Source organism: Paroedura picta, chromosome 4, assembly GCF_049243985.1.
Source record: "Paroedura picta isolate Pp20150507F chromosome 4, Ppicta_v3.0, whole genome shotgun sequence".
In the NCBI taxonomy this organism is placed as follows: Eukaryota; Metazoa; Chordata; class Lepidosauria; order Squamata; family Gekkonidae; genus Paroedura; species Paroedura picta.
In genome coordinates, this window is record NC_135372.1 from 85,907,632 (window position 1) to 85,923,847 (window position 16,216).

Here is a 16,216-nt window from a genome sequence, read left to right on the forward strand (position 1 = left end):
GTTCCATAGAATGTCAAGTACCTAGAACACACTTTGGGGCATTGGCAGCCCCAGGATTCTGAGAATGGATGGCCCAAAAGGCTGTCCCTAAACCAAAAGAAGCAGCTTACAGTAGGGGTAGTCAACCTGTGGTCCTCCAGATGTTAATGGACTACAATTTCCATGAGCCCCTGCCAGCAAACACTGGCAGGGGCTCATGGGAATAGTAGTCCATGGACATCTGGAGGACCACAGGCTGACTACCCCTGGCTTAGAGGATAATGACAGGGCCTTCTTTCCTCCAACTGTTCTGAAGCATGGGAGGCCAGGATTTGGGTGGATAGGCCATTACTTGTGTAATGAAAGGCCGCAGTTACTACATTTCTTTGATTTTTTTCAGTGGCCAATACTCAGGAGGTATTCCTTCACATGAGGCTACCCAAAGGTTGCCATGCTGTTGGGGATGGGGTATGTGTGTGTGGAAGATCTCTAGTCCCCAGCAGGCCTTGCCCATTGGCATTCAAGTGGCTGAAAGGAGAAAGAAAATGTTTTTTTTTTAAATGCCATTGAGTGGTTTGAAAATGGAGGGATTGAATCAAATACATGCTGGTTAAATACTAAATGTTTGTCATACTAATAGGAGACATTTGTGATATTGTGTTGGTTAGAAATAAGCCCCTGAAAGTAGGAGACTTATAGATGCTGTGTTAAAAATAATATTCATTATTTGAGTAGGGGGGTCCTTCTTGGCAGAGGATATATAAAAATACAAGCCTCTGGACTGAAAGCTTTCTCAGATAACCTAGTGACCTGTTACAGATAAGCAGTCTGTCACAGAAAGCAGAGGGCCCCAATGTCAGAATGGAATTAAATCAGATGGGTAATACAGCCTGGTATAGTAAAAGGTGTTGTCAGAAGAATATTAATAGTGCTATATGTTATAGGGCAAAGAAAGATAATCGTTAGCAGGAAATAGATCACTAGAGAAGTAGTAGGAAGCCTGGTTTATGTCATAGTTGATGTCTGATGTACATTGTGGTCTATGTTAAAACTCAAGATAGATAAACTTTCTGTATAAATACAGCCAACTAATAGTGTCCTGGATGGCATTTTCCCTCTGCTCTTTGAGGAGAGAAGAACCGTCCAGCATAACTTTTTGGCCCAATAAATTATGCTGTTTTTCTGAGACTTTGCCTCTTTCCTGATTGGTACCAGGGAAGAGAACAAGGCACACCACCAAGACATCATTGCTGGTGAATGGGGTTTGAAATCACATCACCCCTCTTAAAGAATCACTGAGGGCCATTCTGCACAGATTCTTTGTAGCAGGAGTGTGGCAAATTGAAATCGCTACTAATTTGCAGTTATGCACAACGTTGTAGACAATCTGCCACACTCCTGAAACCGATCCACAAAAAGCTCTTCGTTGTAGCGCTTTCAGGGAAATCCCAAAAAGTGGATTCACCCTCCGGAAAGCGCTACACTCTTGCAACCAATCTGCAACACTAGCGGAAAAGTTCTGTGCGTTACCATTGTTGCAGTTTCTGCAAAGTCCCTCCCCCTGGCTCTCTCCTCTGATCTTCCGGCAAAGTGATCGCCATTTTTTTTTCTCGGAGTGAGCGGAGATCAACGCACCGGCGAGCCTTCATTTACCCAGCGAGGCGTCCCCGGCTGCAGTCACCAAGCACGAAGCAACACACAGCCCCGTTTGCTAGTTTATTTTCCCTTTATTTTACACTTTATTTTTGGCCGAAAATCGTGCCCGTGCGGGGTGTGTGTGTATTTTTTTTCACTTGGGGGGAGCGTGACAACGATGAAACGGCAGCTCAAACGACACCTGCTAGCTAGATTGGTCTCTTGTTACAACAAATCAACGCAGATTCGTTGCAATGTGTGTGTGTGTGTGTTTTTTAGAAACCTGCCTTAAAGGGAAAGGGGCTTTTCGGGAGCATGATAACGACCGCCCATTGGCTGCTCATTTGATTGACGGCCAGGGGTGGGACAAAGCTCGGCAATATCGCTTCCTGGCTAGCGACTTTTGCCGAGACCGGAAACCTGTGGGAAACGATAGAAACGCAACTGGATTCCACTACAAAGGCTGGTATGCACAACAATGAATTCCACTATTTAAAACGGCGTTTTTTCGTTCCGCAACCAATTTGCAACATAGATCCTGGTGCGGAATGGCCCTGAAAATTCTATAGTCCTCAATCGAAATTGCCAAAAATGCTATGGATTTACATTGTCCTAGTCTTTTGAGGTAGACATTGCCCCAGTCTTTTGAAACAAGTTTTACAGGTATTATGAAAGTTACACTGTCAAGCAAGACTGAGATTTTTATAGTGGACTCTAAATTGTGAGAACTTTGGCTTGCTTTCCTCCCTATCCTTTATCTGCTCTTTGACCTGCTGATCTCTAAGCAACTAACACAGCAAAGGGACTTACCTCCCATGAAAAATATAAAGAGAATTTATTTCCCTTTTCTCCCTAGAGGAATTTGGAGTTTTCTGGTCAAGCCTGTGATTTAGCCACTACACCTCATTGACTCTTCAGAAGGAATAGAAAATGATAAAGGTCTATGAAAAAGACATATAATTGAAGAACACAACATGAAAGGAATTAGCCAGGTGTTATAATGTGTGTCTTGGGTCCTGACTAGTGTTGCTGCAGGCATAAGAACCTCTGCTTGCTAGCCCTGATCCCCCCCCCCCAGCTTCCTGTTCCCAGGGCACTACCTCCTCCCCTGGAATAAAATTTGGGATGTAATCTGGACTGCCACAAGAGTGGGAAATCACAAAAATCACATTCCACAACCATTTTACTGACAGAAAAGCTAACTTGGACCCAAAGCATCAATTAGCTGTGGAAATTTCTACAGTGTATATATTCATTGAGACTGGTTGCTGCATTCAAAAGTTGGTAAGGAAAGAAAGAAGTTAAAGACTATTTGTTCTCAAATGTATCACATTTCTATATGTAGTTTTGCAAATAACAATGTAATCAATCATAAATGCAAAACATACATGCCAATTCAATACATATGGGCTGTGGCTTGGTGATCCTGGAAATCATTTGGAAATAATGGGTAGTTTTCTTGTATGTAAATGAGTAACTTTCAAACGTAAACAGGTAAGGCAGCAGAAAGCAGAGCAAAATTTGAGTCCAATGGCACCTTTAAGACCAACAACATTTTATTTTAGGTGTGAGCTTTCATGTGCATGCACACTTCCTCAGACAATTAAACAGGGATCATCACAGTGCAGATATAAGGAAAGAGTAAATTAGAAGGAAATTAGTTAACAGCATAATTTAAGTATCCCACAAATATGCAGCAAAATCTAGCTAGATTAACAGTTTGAGTTCAATTGCCATTCACAAATACAAAGAAAACAGTTAACTGAGAAAACAAAAGGCAAGACCAATAAGAGTTTGTTATCCTTTTCTATATAGTTTTAGTATTGTCAACAGGTCTGGAGAAAAATGTCCTGGTCTGGCAGAATAGAACATGGATTTCCAATCGGGCTTCTGTAGATCCCTGGGAGATTGTAAGAGCTCTCCAGGGGCTCCATGGCCTTTCTGAAAAGTTTGTGTGGTCATTGACATCACTAGACATCATTGGATCCCACTTCTCATGAACCTCACAGACTGGGATGGCTAAAACCATGGGGCTTTTCGCACACCTTAAAAATCGCACAATGGTTGCCAATTGAAAACGCTACTGATTTGCCATTATGCACAACGTCGTTGACAATCTGCCACACACCTGAAACCGATCCGCAAAAAGCACTTCCTTGTAGCGCTTTCAGGGAAATCCCCAAAAGTGGATTCACCCTCCGGAAAGCGCTACACTCCTGCAACCAATCTGCAACACTAGCGGGAAAGTTCTGTGCGTTACCATTGTTGTGGTTTCTACAAAGTCCCTCCCCCTGGCTCTCTCCTCTGATCTTCCGGCTAAGCGATCGCCATTTTTTTTTCTCCGAGCGAGCGAAGTTCAACCCACCAGCAAGCCTGTTTAGAGGCTTCCCCGGCTTCAGTCCCTCCCCAGAGCTGTTTATTCACTAAGCACAAACAACAGACAAGCCCGTTTGCTGATGTATTTTCCCTTTATTTTTCGGCCGAAAATCGGGCCCGTGAGGGGGGAGGGATTTTTTTTTTCACGTGGGGGGAGCGTGGCAAAGATGAAACGACAGCTCAAACACACCTGCCAGCTGATGGGTCTCTCCGTTGCAACGAATCAACACATATTCGTTGCAATGGGTGTTTTTTTTTTTAAACCTTTCTTAAAGAAGAAGAAGAAGAAGAAGAGTTGGTTCTTATATGCCGCTTTTCCCTACCCGAAGGAGGCTCAAAGCGGCTTACAGTTGCCTTCCCATTCCTCTCCCCACAACAGACACCCTGTGGGGTGGGTGAGGCTGAGAGAGCCCTGATATCACTGCCCGGTCAGAACAGTTTTATCAGTACTGTGGCGAGCCCAAGGTCACCCAGCTGGCTGCATGGGAAAGGGGCTGTTTGGGAGCATGCTAACGGCTGCCCATTGGCTGCTTGATGGCCAGGGGCGGGACGAGCTTGGCAATAGCGCTTCCTGTCTAGCGATTTTTGCTGAGACCGGAAGCTTGTGGGAAACGATAGAAACGCAACTGGATTCCACTACAAAGTCAGGTATGCATAATGACGAATTGCACTATTTTAAATGGCGATTTTTCGTTCAGCAAACAATTTGCTACAAGGATCCCGGTGCGGAAAGCCCCCATATGTTTCCCTGCTCCATTGCCCCACATCCAATAGGCCCCTCTCCCTCCTCTTCATCTTGGGTAACCCCACCCCTCACTGGCTGCATCCACATCATCATCAGCCCACCCCCTGGCTCAAGGAGACAGCCTTTCTAGCACAGTAGCAGGTAGAGGGGTGAAGAGCATCTGGTGAACCAGGTGGGCGGAAAGGCTGCAGCAGCCTGCACCAGCCACCACTTTTGCCACTCCAGTATGAACATGAAAGGAGATGCCAGTTGCAAAATCGCTGCCAGCAGCTGCACCCTGCCCTGTCCAGTGAGAAAGTGAGTCAATCCAGGGGGCAGTCAGGCCTGGGCATGTTCTTCTCTATACCCTTTGCACAGTGGTTGCCTCAAGCTGTGGTGCTGGGGATGGGATGGATAAATTGCAGGACAATTGGTGGCGAGGGGCAGGAAGGGACATGGGATGGTAGGGCACTGGGAGACAGACAATGGTGGGGGCATCCACTCTTCAGAGCTTGGGGATGTAACCATAAAACAATATAGTACCATACTAAACAAATGGTTTCATGGGTAGCCATGTTAGTCTGTAGTAGTAGAACAAACTTCATATCTGAGATGTTTTTCTTTTTCCCACACATTTGTTTCTATAACTAGCAACATGAATTTCAGTCTTATTTTCCCTCTCACATTTTCTCCCCCCCCCCACCCCTTGCCAAGCATTCTCTTCATCTTCATCACACTCTTCATCACACACACTACAGAGACACTAATGGGTCATGTAATGCTCCCTTTGCTTTGATGTAGTTGTCGGAAGCGGTATGGAGCAATGAATTAAATGCAACAATATACATAAGCAAATCTATGTTATGACTTGCTCCAAAGTTTTAAAAGCCTTTCTCTAATGCTTCAGCATTTGCAGACTGGGACCTTTTCTGCAGTTGAGAAAAATTCCATTCCAGCATTCTTAAAATCCCAGGGAATAACAAAAGTTTTACACAAAAATCTGGCTCTTAAGTAGATCCAAATGCAATCCCTTTTTACTTCATGGTTTTTGAATCTTCAGAGACCGTGATTCCAACCCCCACACCTGGAAGGCAATTTGAGTCTGCTTTCCTCCTTCATTCCCGCCCCCAGTGGTGTCATCATAGATACATATTAACTCTGTCTACTACCCACCTCTCCTCTCATCCAACCCCCTCTCCTGTCCATATATTTTTAAATTTTTGAACATGAATACCTTACAATGTACATTTTTAACAATAGTGCCGGCTTTTAGGGAACACTCCAGAATGTTATCCTATGAAGTTTTGTATTCTGTCCAATCTTTCTCACCTATTGTCCTTAACTTTTGTGCTGACAAAGAGTTGCGTAATGGCAGCCAACATGTTTTGTTGCGTGGTGACTGAGAGCATATCAAAATAAGATACCTCCCCCCCTTTGCTTCCATGATCTGAGTGTCATGGAAATCTAGGGATGGGAGGATGTGATAAGTTTGGGCTTGTGCAGGAAAGGAATAAAAAGGAACTAGAACATAAAATTGCACTTCAAGCAAGAAGACTCACAACTGGTGAGTGTCCACAGGCTAAATTATTGTGAGTGACAGTTTTAATTGCATTATGACAAAAGTGCTTTATTGCACATGCACTGATCAAAAAAGGGGGGTAGCAAGACGGGAAGTGGAATTGCCCATTCTCTTAACAAAAATGCAAAACGCATGCCACACATTGAGCTCTGACCAGTGACAGAAGAAAACCACAGATGCAGAATGCCAGGCACAAATTTGGAGTCAAGAACCTAAAAAGGTCAACACACAAAAAAATGAGCTTAAGCCTATACAGGGTGATTTTTAAAAAAAATATATAGTACCGGTACTTTTATTATGGCTGATTCTTTACAGTTTTTAAATCTAAAATGACTGGTGCATTATAGCTATTCTAGTTCTGTTTCCCTTGCACCTAACTTGTTTCATGCCAATGAAGGTATTGTAATTGTGTAGTACCAGGATTTATTAATCAAGTTAAAAACCCAAGGCTTTTTGTATAGCCTCAGTAAAATCAATACATGCTTATATATTAATGCCTCCTCTGACCAGACATGTTTTGGCATTGCCACCTTTATCAATGATCAGACATCAAATAACACCAGCATATGTAAAATATACCATAAATACAATAATTGTTTTCGCCAGTTGGCTTTTTTTACATAAAACCATTTATTCAGGACACTATGGACCTATAATCACTTTATTAGACCAGAAGGCTAGATAATATTTCAAAAACAGGCCCTGGTCAAGGTAAGCACTTTCAGTGTCCAGTAAGTGTCTTGTAATTAGGAGCCAGACTTCATCAAGAGTATGTGTTCCTTATTTAGCTCAGTCAAAGTTTGTTATTTAACATACTGCACACACAAATTAAACTAACTTCTCATGCAACAAGCATTTTGTTCTAATAGTGAAGCCATGCATACTATAACTCTAGCAATGCAGTTATTATATTTATATGCTATAGTCAAATGTAGCTGGGAATGGGGTGGGGTTAGACACATCAGTTCTGGTGATGCAGGAGGAGATGTGGAGGCCTGGCTATATCAATACCTGCGATGTGGCTGTCGGAGTGGCCTGGCCACAATCAGTAGGTATGTCTGGGTGATGTCATTTCCAGTGACACATCACTTCTGGAGGGTGTAGCCAGCTGGCAATATTTCCAGGGCTCCTTGAAACCTGAAAGATATTTGAGGGGCTTCTCCACAGTCAAATGGTTGAAAAAGGCTGGTACAGAAAAAAAGCAGCTGAACTTCTTAATCCATATTGCTTATAAAAAGGTTGAAAAGAAATGGAGCCAAAATACAGTGCTGTTTGATAGTTGTACCAAGGATAATTAATTTGTTTAACTGACCCCTTTGTCCACATTTAATCTGAGCTATAGGACAATAATAGTTTTTGAATTAAAAATAGTAAATGCTTATCCATTGATGTTGCTTCAAGTTTTCCCCCACAGACATAGCCTTGGGATATTGCCCAACACAGCCTTCAAATACATGAAGAGACGACCCATCAGCCGAAGATGAATAAACAGACAGAAATGTCCAAGCTGACGATGGCAAAAAGCTTTATTCAGAACGAGTTCCTAGGTATAAAACCTCGTTTTCGTATTTTACTTCTTCAGTAAACTGCAACTATTGCCCAACACAGCCTTCAAATACATGAAGGCAACTGCCAATGTACTCTCGCTTCTCCTGGTATACTTCTGAGCAATATATCAAAGACTATGGCAATGATCAGTTGTCTTCCCCTCTATTCTAAAAGCAACCTGCTCAATACCCAGAACAGATTTTTTTCCAGCCAGGTTAAGAGTTTCATATAGATACAAAGCATAGAATGATGTATTGGATATAATAATAATAATATGTACAATGACTGCCAATATATATAGCACTGTGGAAGTATCATGCATCAGTGGAGACGCTTCAACTTAATGAAAATCCCATTCTTAGATCGTACGATAACCTGTGGAATGGGAATGGGAGGGCGATCGGGATTAGGCAAAAGTTCAAACCGCAGAAGTGTCAAGGCGAGAGCCACTTTCATCTCATTCATAGCAAACTGTTGTCCAATGCAGTTTCTACAGAGAAAAAGAAAAAAGGAAAATAAATTCAAAAGGACAGCATATAATGTATTTAGGCAAAGAATACTAATCCTGAAATGTACAATTAACTGTTTACCATTTCACCAGGTTCCAGAAGATATATTCTTCTCAGGCCCATCTGCAGTTTTATAACTAGTAATAATATAGCCATGCTTTGCTATATCAGAATTATCCTCATAGGGGAAACAAAACAAGCATATACAATTCAGTCTAAAATGTAGAATGAAGCTTTTACCTTGGTCCAGCAGAAAATGGAAGGAACGCATATGGATGACGATTAGATGAATTTTCTGGGGAGAACCTTAGAGGATCAAAGACCTGTAGCAGAAAAGAAAAAAATATGGAGATCTAAATTAATGGGGCCACTATGCTGGCCAGGAAAACATCACTTGGACATTTCTGGGATCTGAAGAGCAGTTCTCTTGGACTGGATGAATTCATGCTACATGCTGTAAAGAAATGTGGAAAATCATGACAAATATGATGAGAATGAAATTCTGCAAGACGGATGTGCATGTGTTTATTAAGAAATTGATTTTTTTTACACTTTTAAGAAAAAATAAGGAAATTAGTTAACACTTATTCAGAATAAGAACTCTTTTGGCGTACAAAAATATGACAGAAAAAAGTTTTTATTACTCTTATTCTCATACATGGCTAGGTTGGTTTGGACAATTCTTTGAGATCTTCAGGCCACTGGGTTGGCATGATGAAAATTTGTGGACGGTGTAGTTTGAGGAACACAAAGCTCAGCAAGGATATGATGGCGCTTTATGATGGCAGTCCTATGAAGCAGCTTCCAGTGAAAGCATTTTGTGATGTCACTTCCCAGAATCCTACCCCTTATTGTGAAATTACTTCCTCCTTTCCACATTTACATCATTTCCCACCCCCATACATACTGCTTGTAAATATACTAGTCACTGTATTGCTTTGTGTTTCCTTTTGTGCAAGGGACTGAACGATGACTAGAAGAAGAGGACTGAGCCAGTATTGGATTGTGTGCCACTGATCAAGTCCAGCAGCAAGTGCAGTAGCTACCACTTCACAGCTGGTGTTATATGTGTCTGTGTGTGTGTATGCAGTTAAAAGTTTTAAAAGATGCATTTAATGAAATCATTACCCATGATGGCAGCTGAACACAACAAACCTACACCATTAATTAAAACCCTATGTTTGGTATGGTGGTTAAGAGCAGCATTCTCTAATCTGAAGAACCATGCTTGATTCCCCAATCCTCCACATGCAGCCAGCTGGGTGACTTTGGGCCAGTCACAGTTCTCTCAGCCTCACCTACCTCACAGGGTGTCTGTTGTGGGGAAAGGAAGATGATTGTAAGCTGCTTTGAGACTCCTTCAGGTACAAAAACCAGCTCTTCTTCACACGGACCCATTATGCACGGGAGGAATAACGCACATTCGGGGTGGAATGGCGGCGACTAAAATCACCGATAATGCACGGAGCCGGCTGCAACCGGCTGCAGCTTCGGTGCGTGCCGCCGAAAAAGCCGCGTCAGCGAAACGCGGAAGAAAGCGCAGTTTCCGGGTGACCGGGACGCAACCAGAAGCGGCGCCGGGATCGCCGCGTGCATAATCGGTTACTCTGGGTTTTGCCGCCGTCGCGCCCCCTCCCGTGCATAACCGGTGTGCTTCGCGTCTTCCCCCTCCGCGTTTTCCATGTGACCCGAAATAGCCATTTCGGCAGCCGTGCATAATGGGCCACAGTTCAGTCCCTTGCATGAAGGGGAACACAAAGAAATGCCATCAATCTGGAAAAGATTCACCCTGAGACTGACAAAACATGTTTTAAGTCTGACTACAACAGCTGCAAAGCTGCATTTTGTTTATTTATAGAGCTGATTCTTTGCCACCAACCTCCTTCATTGGCACACAAGCACAGGAAGAGTGAAAGGCTCTGTAGAAGGAGATGCAGAGGGTTTATTTTGTGTGCAAAACTCAAAATCTCTCTCTCTCTCTCTCTCTCTCTTTTTTTATAGTGTTTGGGCTTCAGGCTGAGCTCGGAATCCACTGTATTCCTTTGAAAATCTCAGCTTAATGTTATTTTTTTAAGTTACAAGATTCTACTTCTAATATGGGGAATAAACAAGCTGGGACGTAATCAGACTGACAAAACATGAGGGGGAAACCAGGGAAGGGTAGAGTCTGGGATGGATAAAATTTAGCAGGGATGTGAAGCTACCCTCTAATGCTGCCATTTTCTCCAGGGGAGCTGATCTTTATCATCTGGAGATCAATTGTAATTCTATAACTCAGGCTACATCTGAAGGTTGGCAAACTTAATTCCAAGTCAGGTCTAGGGAAATAGAAGTGTTTACCTGATAGCAGAAGGTACCTGGCTTTATGCTCCCTTAGCTCAAGCTAAGGGAGAGAGTTACAACACAATGAAACAGGCAGGGAAACTTTTCAGCCAGTAGAGCTGAAAACTTGTAAGACAAGTTTTTGCCCACTCCTTTAAATTTTCCAGTTTTCCCACTAGGGAGCAGGAACTAATCTAATATAATAACAACAAAAATGACAATTATCCAGGCCTCGTCATAGAATAATTATTTGTTTATTGCATTTTATACTGACCTTCCCTCATGGGCACAACTTGAGCCACTCTGCAATTCCCTTAAAACCAAAAGAGGTTTTCTTATGATCAGATTTAAAGAAGGTCCATGAGTATACGTAGAATGGTCCTGATTTCACATAGATGTTCCCATTTAATTCCCATTTAATTACATGCAATACATTTTTTTCCATATGGAAGCAGTCAAAAACAGTTTGCATCTTATTCACTGCAATGCATTCATATTTAAAATGATTTTCACTGAGTCTTATTGATAGGTCCTTCCTGCCAAAGGCAGATTGATAAGAGAACAAACATTCAACAGTCTTTGTCAAGAAGGATCCTTTCATTCAGGATACAGTCATTGAGAATCTCCTCCAAAATAGATAGAAAACTAACAGAAATATAATTTGTATTTAATTGCCTGTGCTATTGCTTTTCACTTCTTTTTGCCTTCTGATTTATTGGGTAAGAGACATAGTCTTGGCATAGTTTACTTTCATAGGATGGAAAAAGCATCAGCTGGAAATGTTTTTTTCCAGTAGAAATCAGGGAAAGTTAAAACTATAACACAAAACCAAATGTTCAGAAACAATAATGAAATGTGGTAAATAAACACGTTTGCACTCCATTACCTTGTGATAACAAAAAGTTAAGGAAAGAACATTCTTGTCCAGATACATTTTTGTCCAGTGCCTATATGACTACTAACCTTCTTGTTAAAGGTTCTTTATATCTCTAATACATCACTATATGTCACTGTTCCATTATTTCAGCCTCACCAGAGAGGTCTTGCCTTTAGCCATATCATAAATCAACATTATAATGGTCATCAGTTACCTCAGGATTGTCCCAAACCTCAGGATTTCTGTGAAGAGTATAAATGTACAGCATAACCTGAAACCCTGTGAGAAAATAAATAATATATTAGAAGTTATAGACCTAATACACACACAGAATTTACTGTCAATTTTATCTATCTAGCACATGTAGCATGTGCTACAAGCACTGCACATCCAGGGGCCCTGCTTAATACCTTCCCTTCTATGGTTCACGGTCATAGTCTCTCTCCTCCTCGCCCTGCCTTCTTTAAGGACACTCAGAGTGACATCCCTTTCACGGTGGGGGGCCCATTTGCCCCCAGTCTGGCTGCTCTCACCAGAATTGTACTCCACTAGGGCCCCGCAAATCCTTAAATTGGCTCTGGAGCTATGGGCCCCGCGAATCCTTAAACCACTCCTGGGTATGAAGTGAGGTGGTGCTGGCTTAGATGGCTTTTAAAATATGTACTTCTTGCCTTAATATGTATTTCAAGACTTGCTTATTTGGTTTTGTTGCATCATTGTTTTGACCTATTGTGTTTCCTGACTTGGGCTCCACTTTGGTATGTGAGAAAGGCAAGCCATAATAAACAAATTTATACCCAAGGGAATATCTGTACTACATGTTGGTAGAATCATAGAATCATAGAATAATAGAGTTGGAAGAGATCTCCTGGGTCATCTAGTCCAACCCCCTGCACTGTGCAGGACACTCACAACCCTATCACTCATCCACCGTAACCTGCCACCCCCTTAAGCCTTCACAGAATCAGCCTCTCTGTCAGATGGCTATCCAGCCTCTGTTTAAAAATTTCTAAAGATGGAGAACACACCACGTCCCGAGGAAGCCTGTTCCACTGAGAAATTGCTCTAACTCAGGAACTTCTTCTGGATGTTGAGACAGAATTTCTTTTTAATTAATTTCATTCCATTGGTTCTGGTCCGTCCCTCTGGGGCAAGAGAGAACAACTCTGCTGCATCCTCAATACGGCAGCCTTTTAAATAGTTGAAATGGTTATCAAATCCCCTCTCAGTCATCTCCTCTCCAGGCTAAACAGACCAAGCTCTCCCAAGCTTTCTTCATATGTCTTGGTCTCCAAACCCCTCACCATCTTAGAATCATAGAATCATAGAGTTGGAAGGGGCCATACAGGCCATCTAGTCCAACCCCCTGCTCAATGCAGGATTAGACCTAAGCATCCTAAAGCATCCAAGAAAAGTGTGTATCCAACCTTTGCTTGAAGACTGCCAGTGAGGGGGAGCTCACCACCTCCTTAGGCAGCCTATTCCACTGCTGAACTACTCTGACTGTGAAATTTTTTTTCCTGATATCTAGCCTATATCGTTGTACTTTATCGTTTAAACGCATTACTGCATGTCCTCTCCTCTGCAGCCAACATAAATAGCATCCTGCCCTCCTCCAAGTGACAACCTTTCAAATATTTAAAGAGTTATTGGTATTATATTCCTGAACACCAGAAGCTGAAGACAAAGGATATGGGAATAGGAGACAAGCATAATTTTGGAAGTAAGGGCAAGTTTAGTTCAGTGAGAAATGTATTTACCAGATTTATCTATGGGGATGGGAAGCGATGTAATGCATGACTTTTAGATTTAAATCTGGATAGGAGGAAGTAACCTCACAAGAAGGGTGGGGTTTTGAGAAGTGACTTCACAAAGTGCTGTCAGTTGACTTTTGACCTGAAGGTCACTTCATAGGACTGCTATCATAAAATGCCATCATATCCTTGCTGAGCTTTGCTACATCCTCTTAAAAACATCATGCCTACACACTCAAAGATCTGAAAGAATTTTCCAAACCAACCCTGAGTAGGCATGAGAATAATATTAATAAATATTAACAAATTTTCCTATTTTTTCTCAAAACATCTATTGCAGCCTCAAGAAATCTGCATTATATCAATTAATTAAGAGAAGAGTTGATTTTATACCCCACTTTTCACTGCCTGAAGGAGTCTCAAAGTAGCTTACAATCACCTTCCCTTCCTCTCCCCACAACAGACACCCTATGAGGTAGGTGAGGCTGAGGGAACTTTGACAGAACTTTTTGGTCAGAACAGCACTATCAGGGTAGACACACATTGTAGAATGTCATACATTATTTAGAAAATAAGTATGCCTCTCTCCAGACCTGTTTAAGCCAGCTCAGAACTAAAAAATTAAAGAAGCCAAGTCAAATCAATACAAAATAGACAGAGCATAAAGGCACATAAAACAGAGTATGCTAGAATTATTGTTTTAAGGTTAGGCTCATACCATAGAATAGGTACAAAGGCAGAACTCCTTAGATAAAAGTCTGGGTAAAGATAAAAGTATTGGATTGTCATTCAAAGGAAAGCTTCAAGAGAAAGCTTTTAATGAAAAGGCCTTGCCTATCTCTGGTCGACACTTGGCTTACCTCTGCAGATGGAGGTATAGAGGACAGAGCTTGAGATGAGGATCTTAACAGACACCCATATATACATGCAGAGGGGAAACATGTTGTCCAAGTGTAAGAGAATGTCCAATTAAATATTTAAAAGGAAGCCTGAAAAGGTTATTAAATAAGTAAAGGTTCAAATGGAAGTCTGTAGAAAGAAAAGGACCCAACCTTTAGGTATGGTTCGTCCATCAGCAAATGTCACTGGTGCTCCTAATTCACGAGCTATCATAGGTACAGGAGGGTAAAGGCGAAGACTTTCTTTGATACACATAGTCAAATAAGTCATCTTTCCCAGGTCATCCCTGCAAGAAATCAGAAAGTGCATTGGATTTTAAGTCTCATAACATTCTATAAAACTGAAGTGAAAAAGAACACCAGTACAAATCCAAGTATTGCGTGAATTCAAATAGAAAATGTCGGCTTGCAATTTCTTACCTGGGGCCTAAAGCAGGTATTGGGGGCAGGGGGAGTTATTTTCCATCAAAAATAATGAACCAACACTTTGGACACAGTCTGCTAGTTCTGAGCAGTGTGGCCAGCTGGGTTTTTGATAACTCCCTAATTTTTTAGTGCCAAGAAGGCAGAATCCCTTATAGGATACTATGCAAGGTTAGTTGACTCTATTTTGCTTGGTAGATCATCAGTTCTGAAATCCACCATATGTTTTTTATTTATTTATTAAACTTGTATGCTGCCATTCCCTGAGGCTCTTTTAAATGTTCTTTTAAATTGAGGGAACAATACAGTAAGAAACCTTGCACTGACATTTGCTAATCTACTAAGGTGACCAGATTTTAACATTGGTAAAGCGGGACACTATTGACCTGGGGTGGGGTTCTTGATTAAAAATGTGGTCTATATGGAGCAACAAAAAGTTTCATAGAATGCATAGAATGCAAAAATAGTATGATTTGAACAGCTAAAGAATTGCACCACAAGACTCCCTACATAACTCTGCAATATGGCCTTTTGTTACACATATCAGTGTTTTTTTTTGTTGGTTATATGTTTGAAAGAAAAAATGACACAGTACAGGCATGCAACCAATGAAATAACACATGTAGAAAAAATATTTTTAAAGTACTCATTAAAAAATGGAAAAACATCTAGGGAAGATTGATGCAACCACTAGAGGGAGAAAACCATGTACAGAAAATAAAAGAAATGTGGTATGGGCACAGAACCAACAAAATAACATGCACAGAAAGACCAAGAAATGATATGTACTCTTATTTTTAGAAATCTCTGAACAGTTCGAAAATATGACCCAGATTCAATGTAAACAGATATGAAGTCTGACCATTGAATAGTTTCCTGTTCTCCAAGAAGTTCTTGTATCTCCTCTCTGCATCTCTGCTGATGTTCAGGATTCATGGCCATACAATACAGGAGCCAAGAGATTCCACTAGCTGTAGTATCATGACCTTCAAACATGAATGTGTCTACTTCAGCTCGCAGGTCTTCATCTGATAACGGATTTCCCTTTTCATCCTAGCAACACAGGGGAGACAGGGAATTATGGCTTTTTATAGACCAAAAGTATATCCAAGCAAAAGATCAGCAAAACCTCAAAACAGCCCAGAAAAATAAAGTTATTTTGCATGGTATCTAATAGATAAGTCCCTGTGCCAGAAAGGCCACACTAGAGAGATGATTACACTTAGACAGGGCACCATCTAGAAAGGCTAGATCTTCCACCAGCAATCCTTGCTTCCTGGTGTTGCTCTTTTAGGTGGCAGGAAAATGGCACTGATTTAAACAAATCAGTGCCATTGTTTATGATGTGATGTCACTTCCAAGTTTTCCTTGGAAATTATATCACATCACTTTATGACAGGCTTTCTCAACCAGGGTTTTGTGAAACCCTGGGGTTTCTTGATGACCCTGGAATGGCTACCCAAATGTGTGGGAGTTAATTTTTATATATTTTTAAAAATGTGTTAAACATTTATTGGGTGATGTGACCATATATAGTCATGCTGACCTGCCTTACCCCTCCCAAGGTAGCCAATGATGGGCCTGGAGGGGG

General features: G+C 41.5%; 1 protein-coding gene across 1 annotated transcript in view; it reads right to left on the reverse strand.

The window, feature by feature from the left end:
* Positions 1-7,801: 7,801 nt before the first annotated feature.
* The window catches only part of LOC143835727 (cytochrome P450 4B1-like), a 28,689-nt gene continuing 20,274 nt past the window's right edge, over positions 7,802-16,216 (reverse strand). The window contains exons 9-13 of the mRNA XM_077333840.1: positions 15,488-15,678; positions 14,356-14,489; positions 11,764-11,828; positions 8,591-8,673; positions 7,802-8,331 (exon numbers count right to left, since the gene is read on the reverse strand). Of these exons, the coding sequence (XP_077189955.1) occupies positions 8,163-8,331; positions 8,591-8,673; positions 11,764-11,828; positions 14,356-14,489; positions 15,488-15,678 (642 nt within the window). The 3' untranslated portion in view covers positions 7,802-8,162. The remainder of the gene's footprint in view (positions 8,332-8,590; positions 8,674-11,763; positions 11,829-14,355; positions 14,490-15,487; positions 15,679-16,216) is intronic.